General features: G+C 36.1%; 1 protein-coding gene across 4 annotated transcripts in view; it reads right to left on the bottom strand.

Moving 5' to 3' along the window:
- The window catches only part of DLC1 (DLC1 Rho GTPase activating protein), a 244253-nt gene that overhangs the window by 174078 nt on the left and 47816 nt on the right, over positions 1–22359 (bottom strand). For all 4 annotated transcript variants that reach the window (XM_039698935.1, XM_039698937.1, XM_039698934.1 and 1 more), the window contains exon 2: positions 20816–21980. In XM_039698935.1, the coding sequence (XP_039554869.1) occupies positions 20816–21868 (1053 nt within the window). In that variant the 5' untranslated portion in view covers positions 21869–21980. The remainder of the gene's footprint in view (positions 1–20815; positions 21981–22359) is intronic.

Raw genomic sequence — 22359 nt, 5'->3', positions numbered from 1 at the left:
GTGTCAATCAAGGGAGAAATGAGGAGTAACTGCAGTAAATGACAGCCTGAGCTGAAACCTGAGCCCTTACCCCCAGGGAGAAGTTAACTAGCGATGCCCTACCTGGACTTTAGTCCTGCTGAGACTCGGTCCTGACCACAGCCTTTTCCTTTTTCTTCTCATCTCTGACATTTTTATCCAGGCTGCAGCAGGTAATGGCATTAGTGCTCAGCTCTGACAGCCTGGAGGAAGGAAAAGCCTTGTGCCCTGCTCTGGACCCAGCTGGAGGGTGAGTTCTTGCCTCCCAGCTCAGCCTACAGCACCTCTACATGCTTGCACATCTCTCTGTTTTGGTGAGCTGATGACTGACAGCTTCCTTTCACAGCTGCTGACTCCCAGGAATAGAGCAGCAGAAGTGCCTGCAGCTCAGGAAGGACATGCTGCTCAAACTGGGTTCAGTCAATCACTCTGTGTCAGCGTGTCTGTCCACAGAGGAAGCAACAGGCTGTGATTAGGAGCTAGGGAGCCATCCCATTTGAATGGGAGGTGAGGTTGCTTGCAAGTTCTAGTTTTGACTAACACCCAACATATTTATATTGTAAATATGCCCACAGAGCTGCAGGAGATACACACACATATAAACAAACATTTCTTATACGGACACATAAAAGATGGGAAAATAGATTCAGAAGTCAATGTTATTTCTGAGTGTGTCTTTATCATGTAAATAGGAGGTTTGAGTTCAAGAGTTATCACAAAGAGGTGATAGAATAAAAAAGGCAAACATATCTGGGGCCAGGATTAAATCACATATTTTAACTAATGTTCAACAAACTTGGATTCAATTCCAAACTCTTCTCCAAAACAGTTTAAACACAATTTTATAAGGCCTAATAGGTAGTAACATTCAAGACAGGAAATTAAAAAAAATAATATAACATACATAATTTTGGGCTTTCCGTTATTATTCACAAGTTGCCTGACATTTCCTGTGACTAATGAAGTGTTAAAATGTTCAGATATGAACATCAAATAGGGAGCCATATTTTAAAAATAGTGAACATTACTGTTTTGAGTAGGTATCCAATAAGATTGTTAGGTTGAATATGTTGCAGGGGAAGTTTATTCTTCTGGATTTGGTTGTATCTGATGGAAAACTCAGCATGATGTGATTGCCATGTCTTAAAGGTATGAAAGCCATATCAACAGTTCAACTCAAGACAAGTAAATTAAAAAAATACATTTTTTTTCAAGCATTTTCATAAATTCTAGCTGGTTCATAGTGTAATTCATCCATGCTTCAGGCCAGTAGAAAAAAATCTTTAACATCTCCTACTACAATGAACTCACCTGACTAAATAAATCCTGATCATTCTGTTTTTCAGTATCTTAACATGCACAAGCACATGCCATTTTAATTATTAAACTTTTTTTAAAAGCAAAACAAAAATGAAGTTTGCAGTTTTATTTGAGCTGGGTTTTTCCAGGTGACTCATAGCCTTTTGAAGCTATGCAATAGACAGCCTAGGGTATATCACTGTCTGCTTCCATGTACTGAAAAGACATGATGCAGTAACAATAGCATGTCTCACCACAAGTTATAAAGCTACCATAGAATGGAGTATACACATTTGTTTAAAATATGCCCTAAATGGAAATAGTTATATCTTTTTTAGCTTTATTTTCCTTTGTCATAAAAGAATGTTTTGTTGATAATAAGCTGAAATGCCCCTCTTAATTTTTGAATCAATCCCTTACTTTTCTGGGTTAAAAACTGACTGATCTTACTATTTGCACCTCAGAGAAATGAATATTAGAAGACTCCCAGTGCAACATATTGACCCTTGCTAATAAGATATTTCTTAAAAAGATGTTTTTTTCAAACATATATGTATATATATATACATATATCTCATACTCTGTATTTAAAAGGTCAAAAGCAACACTGTACATTTTTGTGAAAAGAATATCTACTGGTTGGATCTTTCAAAATTGCTTAAGTCAGCAGAGTAATACTTTTTCTATACCTATTATTTCTGCATATATCCATGAGGTAAACAATAGCCATCATCGCCAGTAAATGCGGTGAGGAATTAAAGAAATGGATACATTCTTGACTGAAGCTTCACTAACTTCTTTAAAAATAATACTTCTTTTCTAGATGATGAAACACTAACATTATTATCTTAATACTTCCCTTATATTCTCCTACATAAAATAACAACAGAGCCATTATGGTTATTTACCTTTCACAAAGCTAGAAATAACTAAACATTTGCTACACTTTTAAAGAACCATTTTATATGTGAGGTTTCTTAATGTTAAAAGAAATAAGTATTGTCACCATATTTTGTGACAAAAACATAAAACATCTTTAAAGGTCAGCATAGCTTTTGCATGAAATATGTCTGCAGAAAAAAAAAATTGCTTGAGAATGGAGAACGAGACTTTCAGAATAGTTAACTACAGAACAGCTGGCACAGATTAGCATATGTCCTCATACAATCAAAATGTTTCTATTAGAGAACTTGAGATAACCAGCTTGAGAGTGTTTAAGTATTCTCCAGTATTTTTTTTCTCTGAATTTAATCAAGCATTATCTCATGAGGTATGACTGCATTATCCCAGAGGAATGAAAGAATTACCAACCCTACACTGTTATATATATATTTAATATCAGGTTATTTGGCTTGATATTTATCTTGGTATAAACCAACCTTTACTGACTTAACACACCATGACAAAATCAGCTCAGGGGAAGAAGGAAACACATGAAAACTCTGGCTACTGATTCACTAGTGAGGCCAAAAGAGTGAAACTACAGTGTCAGAAGCACATAGCAGAAATAGATGTCTGGAGAAAGGACCTGACTCAGGCCAGAACTAGCCCTGAGACCAGCTGGAGTGAATTTCTAGGCCACCACCAGCTGCCCTCCCCAAGGAAGAGCTGCACTGAGAACACTTTGGACTTCAAGTGCATTCAAAGCGTCTGATGGTGAGTGGTGCTGGAATAGCGATTGGTCAATTTGAAGAGGAGGACATTGTAATCTAAAAGTATTTCTTCCTGGACAGAAAGTTAATGTCTAAATGAATGTCACTACTATCAAACACATCCTTCTGCATAGGGGAGAAAGAAAAAAGCAAAATTGTTACAGAATTTCCAGTAAAATTTGAACTGCATTTCCATCATCATTTTAGTTAAATCCTGCTTCCTCTGACTCATGACAATATGAGACACAAATGACAATATGGCTGTTTCACTAAGTCAGTGAGTTTATTAACAGGAGCAAAATACCATTTGGCTCTTTGTTTAAAATATGAGATAATAGATTTTATTATCAGGCTTAGTCAACTTGATGACTGTTGAAAAAATCTATTTTTTAGAAATAGATGATGAAATAACCCTGTGAAATAACCCACATTTTGCTAGCAACAAAATTAGGATTCCACCAATCTGTTTTGAATCCTTCTGCTATGTTTGCTATCCAGGGCAAACCGGAGAAGTCTTTTCATTCTATGACTTTATTTTTCTCATGTCCAGGGCACAGTTGCTCTGCAGATGCTTATGCTTAAGAAAATAAATATCTCTAAATGTGCAATTAAATTGAATTGTTATATTGATACAAACTCAAAAGAGGCTGAGTATTTATATTATTCCTGAAAAGAAGAAAGACATATAGAGAGCTGAAAGGAACTGCTTATACACAGAATAACAGAAAATGGCATTGGAAAATGCAGTTTCCTCAAATTACTCTATGAAGACCTGAGAGAGACAGAAAGCACATGTAAATAAGTTAGGGCACACCTGTAAGATATTTTACATGGAACTGCTAAATTTACTCTGATTTTAAAGCACAGATACTGTCAAAACAGGAGATGTGAACTCTTGGGGAACAAACCATGAGGTTTAATACGGAATAGAAGGAATTGCAACAAGCAGGAGTTATATTGCAGCTCTAAAAGATGTTAAGGCTCCTGGGGAACTTTCAGGTATGTATCTCAGGTGATTGCAAAGTTCTTATTACAACATTTCTTTTCATCTTTTATACAGCTGAACTCATATTACACATGTCAAGGGAATATATTAATTCTGTTTTAAAGATATGAAAATGGCAGGCAAGATAAGTATTTTCCCAAGGCTAAAGAAGAACTTGACCTAAGTAACAATGCAGACTACCGCTCTGTTTTGAACCCTGTTTCTCTGATCTACCCATGGAGTGGTAACATTTGAAAGTGCATTTAATGCTCTGTTCAGTGGGGTAATGACTGTGTTTGCTATGATTTTGACTGCTGGGGATGTTTCATTACTGCTTTTTGTGTTTCAGGCTCAGTTCTGACAGTGTAATCAAATTGAAAAAAAAAGATAGAAATCAGAAGGATTTTTTTGTATTTATTGAATACATGTATTTTCTTGGTCCATTTAACAAGAGAAGTTTGTTTTTTTCATGTTTTCCCCTGCTCCCTTTATTTCTAGAGGTTTCCAAAGCAACTCTGTTTAGCTCTATGTTTATGAGATTTTTTTTTCTCCTTTTCCTTTCTGAGACAGGAAGCTGAAGGTTTTGACCTCATCTGCATCTTTCCCAGTGTCAGGAGGTGGTCTGTTCAAAAAGATTCCATGACACTGATCTCTTTCTGATTTATCAGATAGCTAGGTCAATAAATAGGTCTCTACTGTTTTTTCCACAGCTGTAAAATAACCAGTGGAGTCCTCTGAGAGCTAATTATCAAATCTTTTGAGTTTTTCTTTTAAGGAACAAGCATTATCTATCTGGTTAGTAAATTCCATTAGCAAAGAATGCCTAATTGTAGGAACTCTGGCTTACATGAGGCAGCTCATTTGAATAAAATGCTAAGATCAGTCTTAGTAAATTTTCTATGTCCTTTTATCAATATATATTGTCATAATCATGAAACTTTTACTTGTTAAAGCTATAGATATTTTCCTTAATAATTTTTTCTCTGTTCTTCTATCAATATATGTTGTCATAGTCGCAAAACTTTTTCACTGTTTATAAACAGATTGTAGAGCAATTGTCATACCCAATGAATCTAGCAAGTGACAAAGAATAGAATTCTTCTGTATGACTTATGTTGATGTGAATGGTCAAGGTGCAGTAGTAGACAACAAATGGGCATCATTTCAGATTTGTAATTTTTTGTCCATATCCTCCTCACCAATGCACACAGTTTTTGTGCTGCTGTGGCGAGTAGCCATGCTCTGTCCTGGGTGAGGTGATTCATTTGACATTAGGTATACAACCTATCTGAAATATCTTAATCACTGTCTAGGAGTCATATTTTCTGACTCTCTCTTAAAGGAAATGTGGAAGGCTCCAGCAATTGCCAAGACAACTCTCTTTAAATATCTGGCAAAAGTAGAAGTAATCATAGCACTCCTAAAAGATCATATCATAGCATCATCAAATACTTTGGGTTGGAAGGGAGCTTAGAGAATCATCTAGTTCCAACTCCCTTGCCATGGGTAGGGACACCTTCCACTAGAATAAGCTGCTCAAAGCCATATTCAACCTGACCTTGAACACCTCCAGGGATAGGGAGTCCACAGCCTCTCTGGGCAACCTCCTCCAGTACCTCATCACCCTTATATTAAAGAATTTCTTCCTAATGTCCAATCTAAACCTACACTCTTTCAATTTAAATCCACTCCCCTTGCACAATCACTACATGTTCTCTCCCTCCATCTTCCCTGCACATCCCCTTCAAGCACTGGAAGGGTGCTACAGGGTCTCCACAGTGCCTTCTCTTCTCCAGGCTGAACAGTCCCAGCCCTCTCAGCCTGTCTTCACAGCAGGTGTTTCAGACCTCTGAGAATTTTCTTAGCTTCCTCTGGACATGCTCCAGTGGGTCCATGTCCATCTTAAGCTGGGGAGTACTTATGTTGCATCCAGAACTGGATGCAGCACTCCAGGTGGATATCTCATGGGAGTGGAGTAGAGGGCGACAATCTCCTCCCTTGACCTGATGGCCACACTTCTTTTGATGCAGCCCAGGACACAGTTGGCTTTCTAGCCTGAAAGTGCTCATTGCTGGCTCATTGCTGGCTTCTTACCCACCAGCACTCCTAAGTCCTTTTCCTCAGGGCTGGTCTCATTCCATCCTCTGCCAGCCTAAACTTGTGCTTGTGATTGCCTTGACCAAGGTTCAGGACCAAAGTTTCTGGCTACAAAAGGCCAGTCAATAGGCTGAAACTAAAAAAAAACTACAGAACACATCCAAACTACCTTTCTAATGTCTTTGTGATAGTTTCTGTACATTACATTATTTCAACTGAGATATTCCTTTTATAAGTTACATATTTAATATTATTCTACTGACTGCTTAAAATATGCATAATAATAAAATAATTATTTTGCCTGAATGCTATGTTCTTAAAGCCTATTCAAGGAACTGCCAAGTCCTAACACCAGCTCTATCTTTGACTGAGAAAATGTAATTTCTCTGGTTTGTTTCATTCATGCTTGTGCTGATATTGCTATCAGGAACTCTTCTCCCAGACTACTAAATTTTCATTCTATTCACTAAATAACAAATAAAAAATTTCAGGGTGTTTACTGGAGATTGTGTGATAAATATTATATACTGTTTTTTAAAAAAAACCTTTTAAAAAGATTATTTATTGCAATTCTTATACTGCCTTTTAAAACACAAACAATACAGAGTGGATATCATTTATACAGAATAGAAAAAACTAGAACAAATGACCACTTATCTTAGTTCCCTACAGAACATGTGAAGTGATAAAATCACAGAACAACTGTTGCACACACTGCCAAAAATCATCAAAAAACCACATAATATGTGTGCATATAACATGGGGACTCACAGAGAAAGACAAAGTTTTATGCTTTGGTCATGGTAGGAAAGACAAATTTTACTATTTGCCATGGAGTAATGGGAATCACTCAAGCAGAGAATGAACAACAATGTTATCAAGTAGATGCCATAGATTCCTCCTGACACAGAGACCCCTCATGCATTACCAAGTTAAGTTACACTCCACACTTTGCCTGCTGAAACTGTGGCCTGGGTGTAAATCCCAGCTGATGTAAAATAAGAAGGAGTAATTCAAATTAGACAAATGGCCAAAGTTCAAAATACCCACTAAAGCTACGCTATACTATTACAGAGTCCTACACATAACAGTTTTTTCTTTGTCTGTACAGAATTAAATTTCAAATTGAATCCAAGAGCTGTATACCAATGAATGAAATGTTAGGCTTCCCCACAGTAAACAAATAAAGATTCGTCAAATACATTGTGTACAAACATATCCTTTGCATTTTTGATTAGCACAGCCCCACACAATCCAGCCCCAACTTTCTTGGAATGACAGAAAGTACAGTGATTTCCAGAGTACTAGCTGATAAATGTCTCTTTTGTCTTGAAGAATTAGCAACAGTGCCAGGGAGAAAACCATCCCTATTTTCCCTCTTAACTCTTGGTCTTTAATGTTTTCCAAGAGGGAAGAAATCCCTTAATTCTGTTTCAGTATGCTTGTACACTTTCTATTCCCCCTGTACAGACAAACTTTACCTTTGATGCTCACAACCCTGTCTTAAGCGAAGATTGAAGTTAATATCAATGGCAATGGTGGGGATATTATTTACTTTACTGTTGGGTCCTACTACCAAGGGCCTAGAGAAAGGAACCAAAGAGTTCCTTTCTACTATAGGCAGTATGAGCAAAATAAAGGTAATTGTGCCAGAGACAAAAAAACCCCACCAAAACCAGAAAAACAAATAAAAAAACCCTACCTAACAAACCCCAACAAAAACCACACAAGGCAAACCCTAGTACAAAAGACAGTCTTCTCGCTACTTCTATTTCGAACACACATTAAAAGCACTTTAGTGCTTATACTGTGTAATATATATTTCTTCACTCCTCACTGAGTTTATGTTTATATTAGATTCCCTGTCTACATTCCCAATGGTACATAGTTTTGCTTTCAAAAAAGTTTTATACTGAAGTGAAAAAGGACATTTTCTTGTAAAATGCTGGGAAATGCACATCAGGAGGATGCATTCATGGAGAGCTGAACAGCTGGCCAACAGAATGAACACATTACCACAAGACCACTGGGAATTAGTGAGAGAACTAGAAAGCACAAATACAAGAGGAAAATATTCCTTACTAGTTTTACATTGCATCTGATATATTTCAGAAAGATAAAACAAAACCTATAAAAGTCTCAAGAGACTGCATAGTTTGTTTAGGGGCTAAATCTCTATTCTATAGATAGAACTGTATATTCTTCTAGCAGGGAATATTTATCAAATTCACCTAAAAGGAAGCTGATCTATTTTAAAAATCTGTTTTCAGAAGATTTTTTCTTTCATTGTTCTTAAAGTCATAACAATTATGTTATCTTGCAACCAGTTTGTTCAGTGTGGAGGACAGAGTCTGACATTTTCACAATGTAAGTGATGGGAATATAAAATCCTATGACTATGTCTTTCAGTTCATACTTCTTGCACTGTGCAGATATGAATCTGCTACACTCCGGGTACTTTTGTTTTCCTAATATCTGAAAAAAAATCACTGACTATTGATAATTCCAAGACACATTTTTTCTTTGTGAGTCAATACATTAGAGGTATAAAATCTGCCCTGCAGCTCTCAAATCAGAGAGCGTGCACTTAATCTCACCATCTGATATCACTCATCTCTCATGATTTATATCATGTCACTCAGCAAAGTCCCTTCAAAAGAACGCTCCTGGCTCAAACTAAAACATGACAGTGCATATGTACCTTAACCCACTGGCACAAACCTAACTAAAACCTTGGTTTCCCTGAGAACTGCAACTCACAGTTTAAAGTTCAGGTTGTTGAACAACATTCAGTTGAATGTTGATAATATAAGTTGTAATTTCCTCTTTTTCGGATTGTAGGTGGTTTAGCAGCAGCAGGAAAGAATATAGAATGGCTTAAAACTTAGACCGGTTCATTTTCACAATTATACACTTTTGATGAAACAACAGTATCTTACCTTACCACACGCAGTCGAATAGAGAAGTTATACAGACATCCAAAATAGATAGAATTAGACAGAATAAGTTGGAAATACAGATTTGAATTACCAGATTAAAGGATTTAGTAAGAAGGTAAAAAAAAAAAAAAAAAAGAAAAAAGGTCACATATTGTAAAATGTTGCTAGTTCAGCGGCTCAGAATTATGAAAGAAAAAGCATCTTTGATAGGCCTGTTTCAGATTAAGCATCTTCAGTCAAACACCCTGAACAGAGTGGCAGGTAAAAAAGGTAAAAATAGATAAGGCAGAAGAGCCCTTCAATTGTAATAAGAATGGTAGATAGGGATTTTTCATTTTTTCAGCAAATCAGGTCTTTGAATTGAGAGGAAACTTTTGACAACTGCCTTGAACACCAAGCTTTCTAATCACACAAATATTATTTTGGTAGATGGGATAAAAAAATCCATCTAAGCATCAACTAAAAATTAGCCCCCATAGTTCTTGAGGATTCTTGATATGCATTAAAAACAAAAGTAAAATGTATCCACTAAATACATGAAAGAAAGAAATCAATGCAGAAGCAACAAACAGAAGTTAAGCTTGTGTTCTCTGACATCTGTTCCTGAACTCTTTTCTCTTTTTCTGTCTCCCATGAATTGTTTGCATTGGTTTCCAGCCGGTGTACTCATATGAATACTCAGAAGTAATATTCAGATTTACAGACAGGTTGCTTCATATTTTAAAGAACTAGAGTTACTTCAAGAATCAGTGGGGATATTTTTGGTGGTGACATATTTTATTCTTTTCTAACTATCTTTTCTCCCCCTGCAGTTGCAGAGCTGTGAAATTAAGGAAGTACATCTGTACTCAAAGTAAATAAATGTCTCAAATGACTATTTTTTAAAAAGTCAGTGCTGTAATATTAATCAATAATGGAACTATAATTTAAAAATCTAATAAATTTTCAGCTATTAAGTCTATGAGGTCATGTCCCCCAAGTGACAAGCTTTAACAACAGTAAGGTGACGTTGTTAGAGGTCACAATCAGAGCTCAGAGTTTCACAGATGGTCTATTAACTGCTCTTCTGAGAGCACCAAAATTTCATAAGTTTTTACAACACTCCCTAAAAACAGAGGTCGGTGGAAACCATTGGGACGGAAAATCTGTTGCTATTTCAGTTGTGTATCTGGTAGATGGAAAATTTTTCAAGTCTACACAGATGGTAAATAAATTTCTGCTACATGAGGCAGTTCCTGGAATAAAGAAATTTTCTCAAATAACAAGTGCCAATTTTTTTTCAGCAAGACTTATTTTTAACTTTCCCAAGGACTTGTTGAGAGAGCTGGAGAAGTGTCCTTTCACCTTCAGAATCCTGGTCTAACTCCAGAAATAGCTTTTAATGTTGTTCTCAGCATAGATGTATTTTCTTTACACTCAAAAAGACATTTCAAAGCAAAGATCAAAGCTCCACAATTATACGTTGCTGCTAGTAAACATTCCCTCTGAACAGAGTGGCTAAAAAGTAAGAAATTTCTATTTAAACCCTAAGACAATCATCAGTGACTAACAGTGGTGACATTTAAACTGTCATTATGATGCTTCACGAGGCAATGCTGTTGAACAGGAGAGTTTGTCTTCCTAAGTGTAATGGAAAGGACTGAGAGACCAGAATTAGGGACAAAGTCACTGCAGACTCCACCCACTAAAGAAGCTGCGAAAAAACCACATAATATTTAGGGTTGAGTACACATTTTAGGCAACTGAATGAATGCTGGAGTACTACTACTAATACAGAACTAGCATTTGAAAGTGTTTGGGACCACTCTCCCCTCATACCAAAGTGGAACAGAGTCATGGAAGTCACTCACCTGTTTCACCAACAACTTCATATTTCCTTCCTAACCCCTGCATGTGACTACAGAGCTCTGCTTGGCTGTGGCTTTGAAATCAAACCCTGTCACATGATGACACTTGCAAGGAATAAAATACACATTATTTTCATGTCACCAAGTAATCTTTCCTTTATATGCACATAAGCTCCAAAATGGTTAAAATTCTCAATATTTCACTCAGGTTTGTACATTAAGTGGGGGAAAAAAAAACCCCAAACAACAAAGCATTTGTGAAAAGACAAGAGCAGAGGGAAGAATCAATGTTCTTAACAGCCTGACTAGAAGACTCTGGATGAAAAAGGAATTTTTTTTTTTGTATCTGATGGAGAGTATGGATGAGCTAGAGAAAAAAAAATTATGGACATTCTAATCTAAGGCTTCACAAGACAGGAAATTTCAGGAATATATGTATTTCTTCTGAATGTGATTAAAGCTGGTTTCTCTGTTGTCATAACTATTCATGGGCTTCCGTCTGCAAAAGCACAATCCATCAATTTAAAACATATCTTAGTAAAGAAGCTGCAGTAAAAATGAAAACACAATATTTCTAAAAGCTTAATAAAATGTTTGTGAAATGTGATAAATTATGAGTGCTAAAGAAGACTTATGCACAAGAATATTAATCAAGGTGCTACAAGGTATTAATATAGAAGAACTTCCCAAATTATCTTTGATACTAGAAATATTGAAAAAGACCTGGGAACAAAGTGGTTCTCTGGGAGTTGTTTTCATGAGCTGAGAAATCTTTGTGTAATTAAGAGTTGAATTCTCACTTTACATAAGAAATCAATTGTTTTTCATATCTTTATTTTCTAGTCTTATCTCTCCTCTAAGATAGTGGGAAAAGACAGGTCTTGAGAGACAATCACTTCTTTTATTTACTCTCTGGCATTTTTGCTTCCTATAAAAAGCCAAAACAGTATAGTGCTCATTTACCACTTGATGGTCTTGTCATCATCTACCAAGCAGCAGAGCATTTGTAAAGAGGTGAGTTTAACATGCTGGAACAAATGTATTGAGGTGTAATATGCACACAGAATCACTATTAACTCTGTGTAAGATAAATACAATTTGGCATTTATCAGAAGAAAAGTGTTTTTCAGGAAATCTGGGTGTAGGAAAGTAGTTTGATTTAGATTACCAAAGTTTGGCTTCTGGCTCTGCTTTTTCATTTTCAGTGTAACGAACGTGTCAGCTTTTAAAATATTTTGAAGCTAAATTACATGCAACACAAGCCATGAGCTTTAACACTGCTGAATTTTTTCATGCTTTCATATCAAACAGCCATGAATCACTTATCAATGATTAGTAGCGCATGCAAACCACCTTTTTTTTTTTAAGAAGGTTGAGGATAACATCCAAGAGATTAAAATACATAGTGCAAGATTATAATCAGCTCCTTAAAGATATTTTCTGTTGGGTAGATGAGATAATACATTATCAAAATATTCAGGATATTCAAATAGAATCCTCTGTTTAATTGGATGTTCTGTGTGAAAAAAATAGGAAGGCGGCAACTTAGAGAAAAGGATAAACAGACTTCTGTTTAACATAAATACATATTGTGTTTGCTCTTCTAAGCCTTAGATAAGGTGAGAGTGCAAAGACAGTGCCAAACTTCAGACATGACAGTTATTGCTGTAGTATGGAAGGATATCTTCATGTTACAGTGAGCCAATTCCTCATTAATGTTGTGTGCATAAACCAAGTTCTTATCCCCATTGTTGTAAAAGCTTTAGACATCAGCTGTGACAGTTATGAAAAGCAGCGAGGATCTGGTATACATTTGCCATACATTTACCTCAGCGCACACAGATGCTCACACATACATTGCTGCCTAGATTTTTTTCAAAGGAGGAAGAATATCCCTCTGAATTTGAATTCATAACCATTTTTGGCTATATCCACTGGAGCTTGGAATAGCTTTTGGCAGCAGAAGTAGTATTGTTTCATTTTGTAAAACCATATTCAATACCCCATGTGTATTTTCTGTGGCATAAGCCTCCTTGTCTTTACAAACCTCTTATGGCACCTTTGAGAGACAGCAGTAAAAGGAATTAAGAGTGGACAACACATTTTAGGTGTTTTAATCATAGGTACCATTATGGTGTGATGAAGAAAAAACAAACAACAAAACAACTATCCAAACTATCCAAAACAACCCCAACAAAAAAACCCAACCAAAAATAAAACACCAAGAAAAAAAATCCCCTAATAAGCTTTGCAGATAGCTTCCACCTTGCTGCAGTTCAGCTCACAAGAGAGGTTCTCTTTGTTCGCTCTTAACTATTGCATGGGAATTGGTCAGATGCCTGTGGACTAACCCACCACCAAATTTGCATGGTCAAGTACTCCTTGATAGCAGTGGCAAAGACTACACTGTTGTAAAGCCTCAGCTCTCAGAGCTGGCCAGGATAAGCTGTTCTTCCCTGTCTCCTTTTTTGACACAGCAACACAAAAAACCTTTTACTTCTAGCACAGGTCTTGTCGGTAGTAAACAGTTGTGCTTAAAAAAGCTGTTCTGCCACTGCTATGGCATCAAAGGCTCTTTAATATAGGCAGTAGTGCTCTAGTACTGTCTTTTCTAATTACTGCTGTAAGTACTGTTTTTGGATGGAAGCTGTGTCTGAGCTGTACCTCTTAGATCTCTCTGTTCTCACTTGAAGGTTAATTCAAAGTGAGCATTATGTGAAAGTGTGAGAGGAAGAGCTCTAGGAAGCAAATTCCTTTTTAAATTTTTTTTTTTATTGAACCAACAGAAAAGTGTGTTGTGGACAGTGATGTCATTCAATCCAGGGTGTTTTGTCCAAGTGTCTTAACTTCACTTCTCATTTGTTAAAGGTTTTATGTACTATTTATTCCTTCCAAAACCGCTTCCCTCAAAAGTTTGATGTTAATTAAAAATCTGAAGTCATTTTAGCAATTGGTCATTGGCCGATTTAACATGACCTACCACTGACTATTTATAGAGTGCAGACAGTAAATAATTGGCCAGTAAGGACTTTTAAAAAATTCATTTAAAAAATAAACCAAAAAAATGTTTTAGAAGTTTTCTTTCAATCAGTACTGCAGAACTTGTCAAAACTAGAAATCTCTGAGTACACACTGCATGAAACTAAAGCTCTCTAGACTGGTTCCTACAAGCATGTAAATGATTTTGGTGAAGCAGTAGTGTGTGACTACAAACTGCTTATAAATACAAATACTTTCATTACCATTTTAGGTAGCTCAGCTCCAAGCATAATTTGATGTGCAACAGTCTCTTGGTTTGCAGTCTAGACAACACTTCCTTGAAAATTTATTGCTGAACACTGTCACAAAAATGTGCCAAAGTAAAATTTGCATAAAGGTTGTACTGTATTGGCCTGGCAATCATCCCATCCTGTTCTGAACTTGTTTTAAATACTTTTCACATTGTTTGAAATACATCATACTTCAGTCCAAACATAAAGGAAGTCTGTCGGAAAGCATTCTTTAGCTTCCCAGATGGAGATAATATTTATGATACATATTTTTGTGAAAGTAATAGAGAAAATTCATGGTCATTCATGGTTACCACAATAATAGGAGTGCTTTATGACCACTTTCTACTAATTACCATAGAAAATACATACAATTAAAAAAAATGTAAATCCAACTGTTTCAGTCCATTTATATTTTTGAACCACATTTTCATTATTAAATGGTAAATTTAGAAAGCAAGTTTTCACTGTAGAAAAGAGAAACAAATATTCATGACAGCCAAGAATATTTCATTTTTTTTCAAAGAAATCTTACTATTTGTTTTGCTTCACTTATATCTCTTGCCAGATTCTTCCCAATGCCTTCAAAACCATGACCATTTAATAGCAATGTGCAAATGCAGCAAATTCCTTGTGGTGAAGCAACTGTGTATTTCAGTAATAATTGCCCACTGTACTAATACTACAGACTGTAGCTCTGAGTTGTGGGTGGGAGGCAACCTTTCAAAAAACTGTTGTGGCTTAAGATCTCTCACCAATTTTTGATGGTTCTCACATTCACATTATGAATTTGGATGAACAGATTCATGGTCTTCTCTAAAACCTTTAGAAAGTTTGAGAATCTTTTAAAAAACCTATATAAAGTTTGAAAATTATATAAGATTCAGAAGTGGAACAAAACCAAATCTAAATTCCACACCTGATAAAATAGATTTCAATGTCTGAAAGATCGTATTTTAAAAGAGATAATCACATTTCCAATATTTGCACTTGCCATTGTCCTTTACAAAACTAAGAAAAAAAATGTCCTAGATGCCAGGATTATATTATCTATCTCTGTATATGAAAATGAAACTACACTGGGATAAGTGCAGGTCTGAATCGTACAAGAAATATAGTTAGAGAACCACATGATTTGAAGGGAGTTTTACTATGATATTAGCTTTATAGTAACTAGCTTTTGTTGTCTCTAAAATTACAAAGTATTATAACACCCAAGTTCAGCAAGGTGGTTAAGCACACTCTAAGAACACTGTAGTTCCCCTGAAATCCACTAATTCTTTTTCAATACCTAGATCTAAGCAGCTGGGAGTTGGTCTTCCATGACCATAATGAAGCACAGAAACCTCAGTCTTCTAACAACCATACAAATAACCTTCATGACGGTCTACACTTTCAGAACCTCTAATGATCATTATGATTTTAAAGGACAGTTTTCTTCCCTGGTTGTTGGATTCCTCCACTAAAGTATTTGCGAGATGACTATCTTTAAAAATACTCAATGGGAAAACAAACTGTGAGAAATGACTGCATTTATTTATCATATTTTGCACAGGAATAATTAAAGATAATTGACTTGGAAAATCACCAACTCTTAAAGCTGTCATCTAACTCTGACTGACACATTTGCAGACCGCATCTCAGAAAAAGGTAAATTTAATTCCCAGTTGCAAAATCAGAACACAACAAAAAGCATATTTCCTTTTTTAATTAATATTTCCTACACATTTCTGTTGTTTGTATTCTTGCTTTATATCTTCTATGTTTTTTTTCCTCTGTTGATCTGTCTGAACTATTGTTGCTGTGCAACCTTAACAAGACTACATCCTACTGCTTATGTAGCAATAGTACAGGCTGGATCCCTGAAACCACCTTCTATAAAACAGAAATAACAAAACCAGTGTAAGAATCTTTAAAACTAAATTTAAAAAAAAAGTAAAAAAACCCAAGTCATTAAATTATCACAATTCAAAAGAGACAGAATTGAGGGAAAGGGAGATTAAGACTTTGGAGAGACATACTGGTAATAGGGCTGGAAATACAAGCAGCAATAAAATAAGAAAAATACCTACCTCATATTTTATATTATTACTCACAATAAAATCATATTGCTTTTAAGTGCCCAGTTGAAAAGGATCATGCAATGAGAATAGATGGCACAGAGAGTTGCAAAGAAACAATGTCAGTAAAACAGGTAACTCTTATGGCTTTTTAGTGAAGCTTTCCTACTACATCTCCCGCCTACCTCAGTATGAGCTAGCAAGCACAGCTCCATAAGTTTCCTATGAAATTAGTTTATGGTGATGCAAATAGAAGCTCCTGGAAGAGCCTAACTTCCTAACTTGCCCCAAAAATCATAGTCTTAACATTGTGAAACAAAACGTAATTCTATTGTAATGGAAGAGAGTCAGCCTTCACATCTCAGGGACGTGCATAATAATCAAGAGGCAAATATGGATGGAAAAGTCTGAATTCAAGTGAATAATTTTTTTGCTTTCTCACATTAGTATAATTATAATTGTTGAAATAAAGAAATAAAATATATTGCAACAGTACAGGAAATGTAAAACCATGTTTTAAAAACTCACAGCTTTCCTGTTGGGAAATGACACTGTTTCAAAGATATGCATCATTCCATAACCTTCTACCCAGGTCTCTTCTGATATTTTCTGCCAGTCTCCTATTAATCTTACTCTTTAATTAATTTTTGTCTTATTGACTCTTGCAGCTGTTGTTATGCTGACATTGGCTGTGTCCTTAAGCATCCCTTGAAAATCACACAGAATTTGATCCAGAAATCTGGATTAAAGTTGCAACAATAATAATGAGCATTAGGAATAGCCCTGACTCTTTTATTCTCTGGCCTTGCAAGAATGACTTTAAGATTACATAACCTATTTGAAACTGGAAAGCTTCTAAGAAGACTCCCGTGAGGAACTACACTGTCCTATAGGAGAGAAATGAACAGTATACAGTTGTTTCTGTAGCTGTTTTCTTCCTATTTATGTTGAATTATCTTTAGGAACAAAATCTAAGAGGGGATGGTGGAAGAAAAATGAAATATACAGAACAAGCCAAGATTTGTTTTGTAAGTAGAGTTTGTTAACATTTCACTTTTTTTAAAACTTCATGGATTTTTATTCAAACTATTTAGAGTCAGACTTTACAATGTTGATTTTCTACTCCTTTACTGATCCATCATTTAAAACAGCTGTCTGAGCCTTATTTTAAAAATTGCATTTACAAAATGTTATCACTGGCTGCAACAGCACAGCTGTAATTGTGCTTTGGAAGTGAGTGGGGAGAACTTACTGGGAAACTATATGTCTCAACCCACCTTTTTATGCTGGTGCTAAATAAAGCAGTTCTTTTTTGTGTTGAAAAAGAACTGAAATTATTTTTTTAGAGCTCTGCTGCATTTGTGAACTTTCTCAATATGCCCCAGCAGGGATTTTCCTGTCTTTGCCTAAGCTTGATGAGATGAGGAATTGGACAAAACTTAAAATGGAGCACACACAAAAATTTGACAGATTCTGTATAAGATAATGGCCATTTTCTTACATTTACAAATCAGTGCATAATATTTAAATAGTCTCCTTTTGTGGGTATTCTCTTAATAGTTGGTGTTCTTCTAGTTTTGTATAAAACTGTTTGCTAAAAGCTCTGTTGGTTTTGCATACATATGAACATACGTGTGAGCTGTTTTGATACCCCAAGCACTACAGCTTGCTCTTTAGTTCCAAATATTACTTAATGTACAATTCTGTGAAGTAACTACTTTAAAACCTAAATTTATTTAACCCAGGAAAGCACACAGAAGGGTCTAGCTGGTTTATTCACATACAGTTAATCTGTTTATGTTTCTGCTACTCAGAATCATTAATAAGGATAATTTTCATGTTGTGGATGAACTGAATTGATTATCAAATCAGGAACAACAGGAAAGCTTGATTATTTTGTATCTTTCAATTAGACCTAATATCATTAACTTCTCACAATTAAATTCAGGTCCTTCCTATTTCCGAGCCTTAGGAAGTCTTTCTGAGAAAGCGAAGGCAAAGAGGGTGCTGTGCTTTGAACATTTGAACTCTGTTGACTTGAGGGAGCAAAGAATGCTGCAACAGCTGGACATGTTTGCAAAAAGCATCTTCAGTGTCAGTACATCCATCATGACTAAAGCAATTTACTGCAATGGAGTTAGTGCTGGTCAAAGATGCTAAACTTTAAGCCCTTAAGCCCTCGAACCTGCATCCATCTGCAGAGCAAGCATGTCAGATCCACACTGTCTCTCACCTCAGCTGTGGTTTGAAGACAGCTGATCTAAAGATAAGAGGGAAGGTCATGCTCTATTGCCACAATTAAAAACAGTTTAAAATATGTTAACAAGGAACAGATTTGAAAAAGCCTTTAGTACCAGCAAGAGCAGAAGTCTACTCAAAGGTACTAAGTTTTAACTGTCATGAAAATGCCTGAAGATCAGGACCTTTCTATGATCACCCAAGGTGCTGCCTGAAGATTTGGGTGCCCAGATACCTGTAGCAATTCATTTCCATGTGCCTTTTCCCATATTCTGACCTTTATGGGCACATGATTGTGTGCAACTATAATTGACACTGAGCATTAATCAGACAGTGGTGTGTTTTAGACCTTAACTGCACTGCTTGAACTACTGACCTTGAGAGAAAAGGTTTTATATACCATTCCCAATCCCTTAAGTCTTCCTGTCACTGCAAAGCAAATACTTGTCTTTTATGGATGGATTCAGTTTCAAGTCTGCAGTTTTTCTAATGTTTTCTTAAAATTACAAAAGTGGCTTTCAGGGGAAGTTTGTAAACATAGGCACATTTTTCATTGCACACTATTACCAACACAGACAGGCTTTTGTAAAATAGCGCATGGGTAAATATAAGTGAGAAAATCCCTTATGACAGAATGTTGCTTGTAGAAGTGTCCTGTGAACTTAGAGATAAATAGCACCACAAACAATAGCAGATCATATCTTTTCCCTTTTGCCATTCATGTTACAGTGGTTGGCAAAGATTTCTTCAACCAAATTAGAATGGGGACTCCTTGAGATTTACAGACTCCACCCCCATTTACATTACACACAATTTTGCAGTTGTTGCAGCTCAAACTTCCTTGAAAAAACACTTTGTTTGCTCCTTTTTATGCTCATCTCCTTCCTTAGTTTTTCTCACTATTGTCTCTGTGGAATTTTTATAATTTGTCTTTTAAAATATTTAATGGCACAAACACAAATCATACATACATTCTTAAATATTATTCTCATGAGTGCACATTTAAAAGATGAGTATGTGACCCTAAAACAAGATCCAAGGAGATACATGGAAACTAGCATCAAATCAGAGCTATTAAAAACTGTAGCATGCTTCATCTTGCTGATATATGAAATGTACACATCAATATCAACAGCTATACTTAAAAAGAAAATTTGATGCCAAAGTAAAGCAGCTGAGAAATTATTATAATAGTCAATTAGTTCTCAACTACAATGTCAATTTGGTTATTTTCTGGTTTTTAAACTTGAACCATTTTCATTAGCATTTCTGGTACTGGTAGTCATATTTTTGTTTCTTGTTTGCAACTCTGAGATATTCTTATGGTGAGATATTTGAGCAGTTACTGCATTAACTGTGATTGCATAAACTATCGAGAAAATACTGTTTTTGAGGGCTTCTGAAACCATTGGCAAAACTTGCTTACATCTTCTTACCATGTTAACGTAATGTTACTATTACCAAAGAGTCTACACAAGGAAGCAACAGCCAGCAGCTCAGGATGCTGTGTGGGCATAAAGTACTTCAGATATGTGAATTTGAGCTTCAGTGAAACAGCTACTGAGGCACTGCAGCTGACAGATGAAACCCACACAATTAAAAGAAACCAGATGTAAAAGAAAAAAAAACCCAGACAAAAGAAGCTGGATGATGTCAAATAAAAAAAGGCAGAGAGAAGTAAACAATTACAAATTGGTTATTAGCTAGAATAAGCAGCATAACTGGGGAAGCCAGACTTTTAGATAAATTCCATAGTGCTACAATCAGCACATCTCCTTCCATTAAAGCCAATGGGAGTTTTATTTCCAAGGAATCTCTCCATTAAAATTTTGTAATGATAGCCTTCCTTACTCAGTGAAGACAGTGAAACCCTCTGGTTGCTTCAAAATTACAAAATATTGTTTCAGAGTCAGCAATACTTGTTTTTGCAAGAACATATGCTCATGGGGCTGAGTTAAAGACCAAAGAACTACTGCAAAGTATTTCCACTCTTTCTCTCTTTTAAAATCATGTTGCACTTTTCCCTTGTACTTTCTTTTTCAATAAGGCTTCCAAACCCCTGGACAGAGTAAGTTTTCCTAAGAGGAATCAAATAATGATAGAAGCAGAAAAAAAAAAAAAGAAGACATGTACTCATTTATCCTTGAACAGCATATAAAAAATATATTAAATAACATATGTAAAGTGAATATATGGTACCATCCAAATTCATAGCTCAGCCATTTTCAGACCTTAAAAAAAGCTCCTAAAATTTAGTTGTTGTATAGACATATTTGTCCTGAAACTGTTTGAGCCTGATAAATTAATGAAACAATTACTTTTTATCTCCAGTTAATTAGGTGCAGTATCACCATCATCAGAATCTGGGGGAAAATATTTGAAAAACGCTCTACAGTCTACAAGCATCCTACCTTTCTTTTGCGCAGTTTCACTTGGTTGTCTGAATATTCGTGTGTGGCCAAATGATTCCTTACATGTAAACACTGAATGTCTTCTGCTGAACTGACATTTGAAAGGCATCTGTTTTCAGGGGCCACTTGAGGTTCTGTGAAACCACTTTTATCCAGACCATTTTCCACTGTTGGGATGCAAGAGCAGGGAGGAGATTGCATAAGGCCATTGCTGGGTTGCACTGCTGAGCAGAGCTGCCCATCACTGCTGGTGTATGATTCAGAAGAAATCCCACTCTCTACCACATTGCACTCAGACTTTCCAAGCCCGTCTTTGAAAGCATCAGATTTCCGGTGCTGTTGTGCAATTACAGCAGTATGAAGCAGCTGCTTCCCAGACATAATAACTTCTTTCACATTTGGAGAATTGATACAATTTTCCTTCTCTACATCTACTACTTCATTTAAGACTTCATGATTACAAAGCTCCAGGCTTTGGCCAGTACTGCCACAAACATCTTCTTTCTTCTCCTCTTTAGGAACTGTGTCACAGCCAGGTTCCTCACTTATATCTCCACTGATTCCAGATGATTCAGCTGCCTTGTTACCCTCTATTATTGGTACCATCTGTGTCAAGGAGCCTGCTCCATTTAAGCTGTGCCCTTCATCTTTGGGTTCACTTCCTACAGCAGTGATATGGTAATTAACACTATCCAGGCTGAATGCAGAGTAGTCGTCATTGTCATCAGACACATGGACTAGAGTTTCTGTGCTCGCCTCCAGAAAATGTTCCTCATCCTCATGGTTATCATTTTCATCCACCTCTTTTGAAACATTTCCCAGCTGCTTTTCAGGGAAGCCAGTCACCTCTCCAGTATAGCAGCACTCTGGAAATGAAGCACATTTTTCTTTCCGGTCCATGCTCATAACCTCATCTTTTTCCATACTTGTCTGCAAGTTATCAGCTACAAGTCCGTGACGACATGCTGTATTATATTCCACAGGCTCCAAAGCCAATCCCATCCACTGGGTCACATGCTCTTCCCAGCTTTTCTTTCTGATTGCTAGAGACATGTCATAACAGTTCAGCAGCAAGCTGCAATGTACCTTCCACAGAGGACCAGAGGAGATGCCATGGCTGCTGTGTACTGCTCCTGAGGGAGGGAAGGTTTCATCATTTTAACATCTGCAAGAAATAAAAAAAGGCTGTGTTATTGAATCAACTCCAAATAAAAAAAAGGAGAAGGGAAGGAACAGTTTAAACAAAAGTGTAAAACAAGATAAGACTGTGGGACCAGAAGGACAGGAATTTAAAAGACTGTTTTGTTTAAAGTTTTAATACTTTTCATACAAAACTTGACGGCACTCATAATTCAGTATAACATTTTTTTCTGATTACTTTCCAATATCAAGTAAACACGAATGGTATAAACAGACACATGGACAAGCAAGTAGCTCCAGAGCCAAAATTTTACAAGCTCCTCTTAACTGTGTCTCTCATAAGATAATAATTTCAATGGGTATAAATTACATTATGACTTATAGTTGCTTTGTAATTTTATTTC

Source organism: Passer montanus, unplaced genomic scaffold, assembly GCF_014805655.1.
Source record: "Passer montanus isolate IOZ18808 unplaced genomic scaffold, ASM1480565v1 scaffold13, whole genome shotgun sequence".
Lineage (NCBI taxonomy): Eukaryota > Metazoa > Chordata > Aves > Passeriformes > Passeridae > Passer > Passer montanus.
The sequence above is the reverse complement of the archived record's forward strand: the minus strand, read 5'-3'. Positions and strand labels throughout refer to the sequence as shown.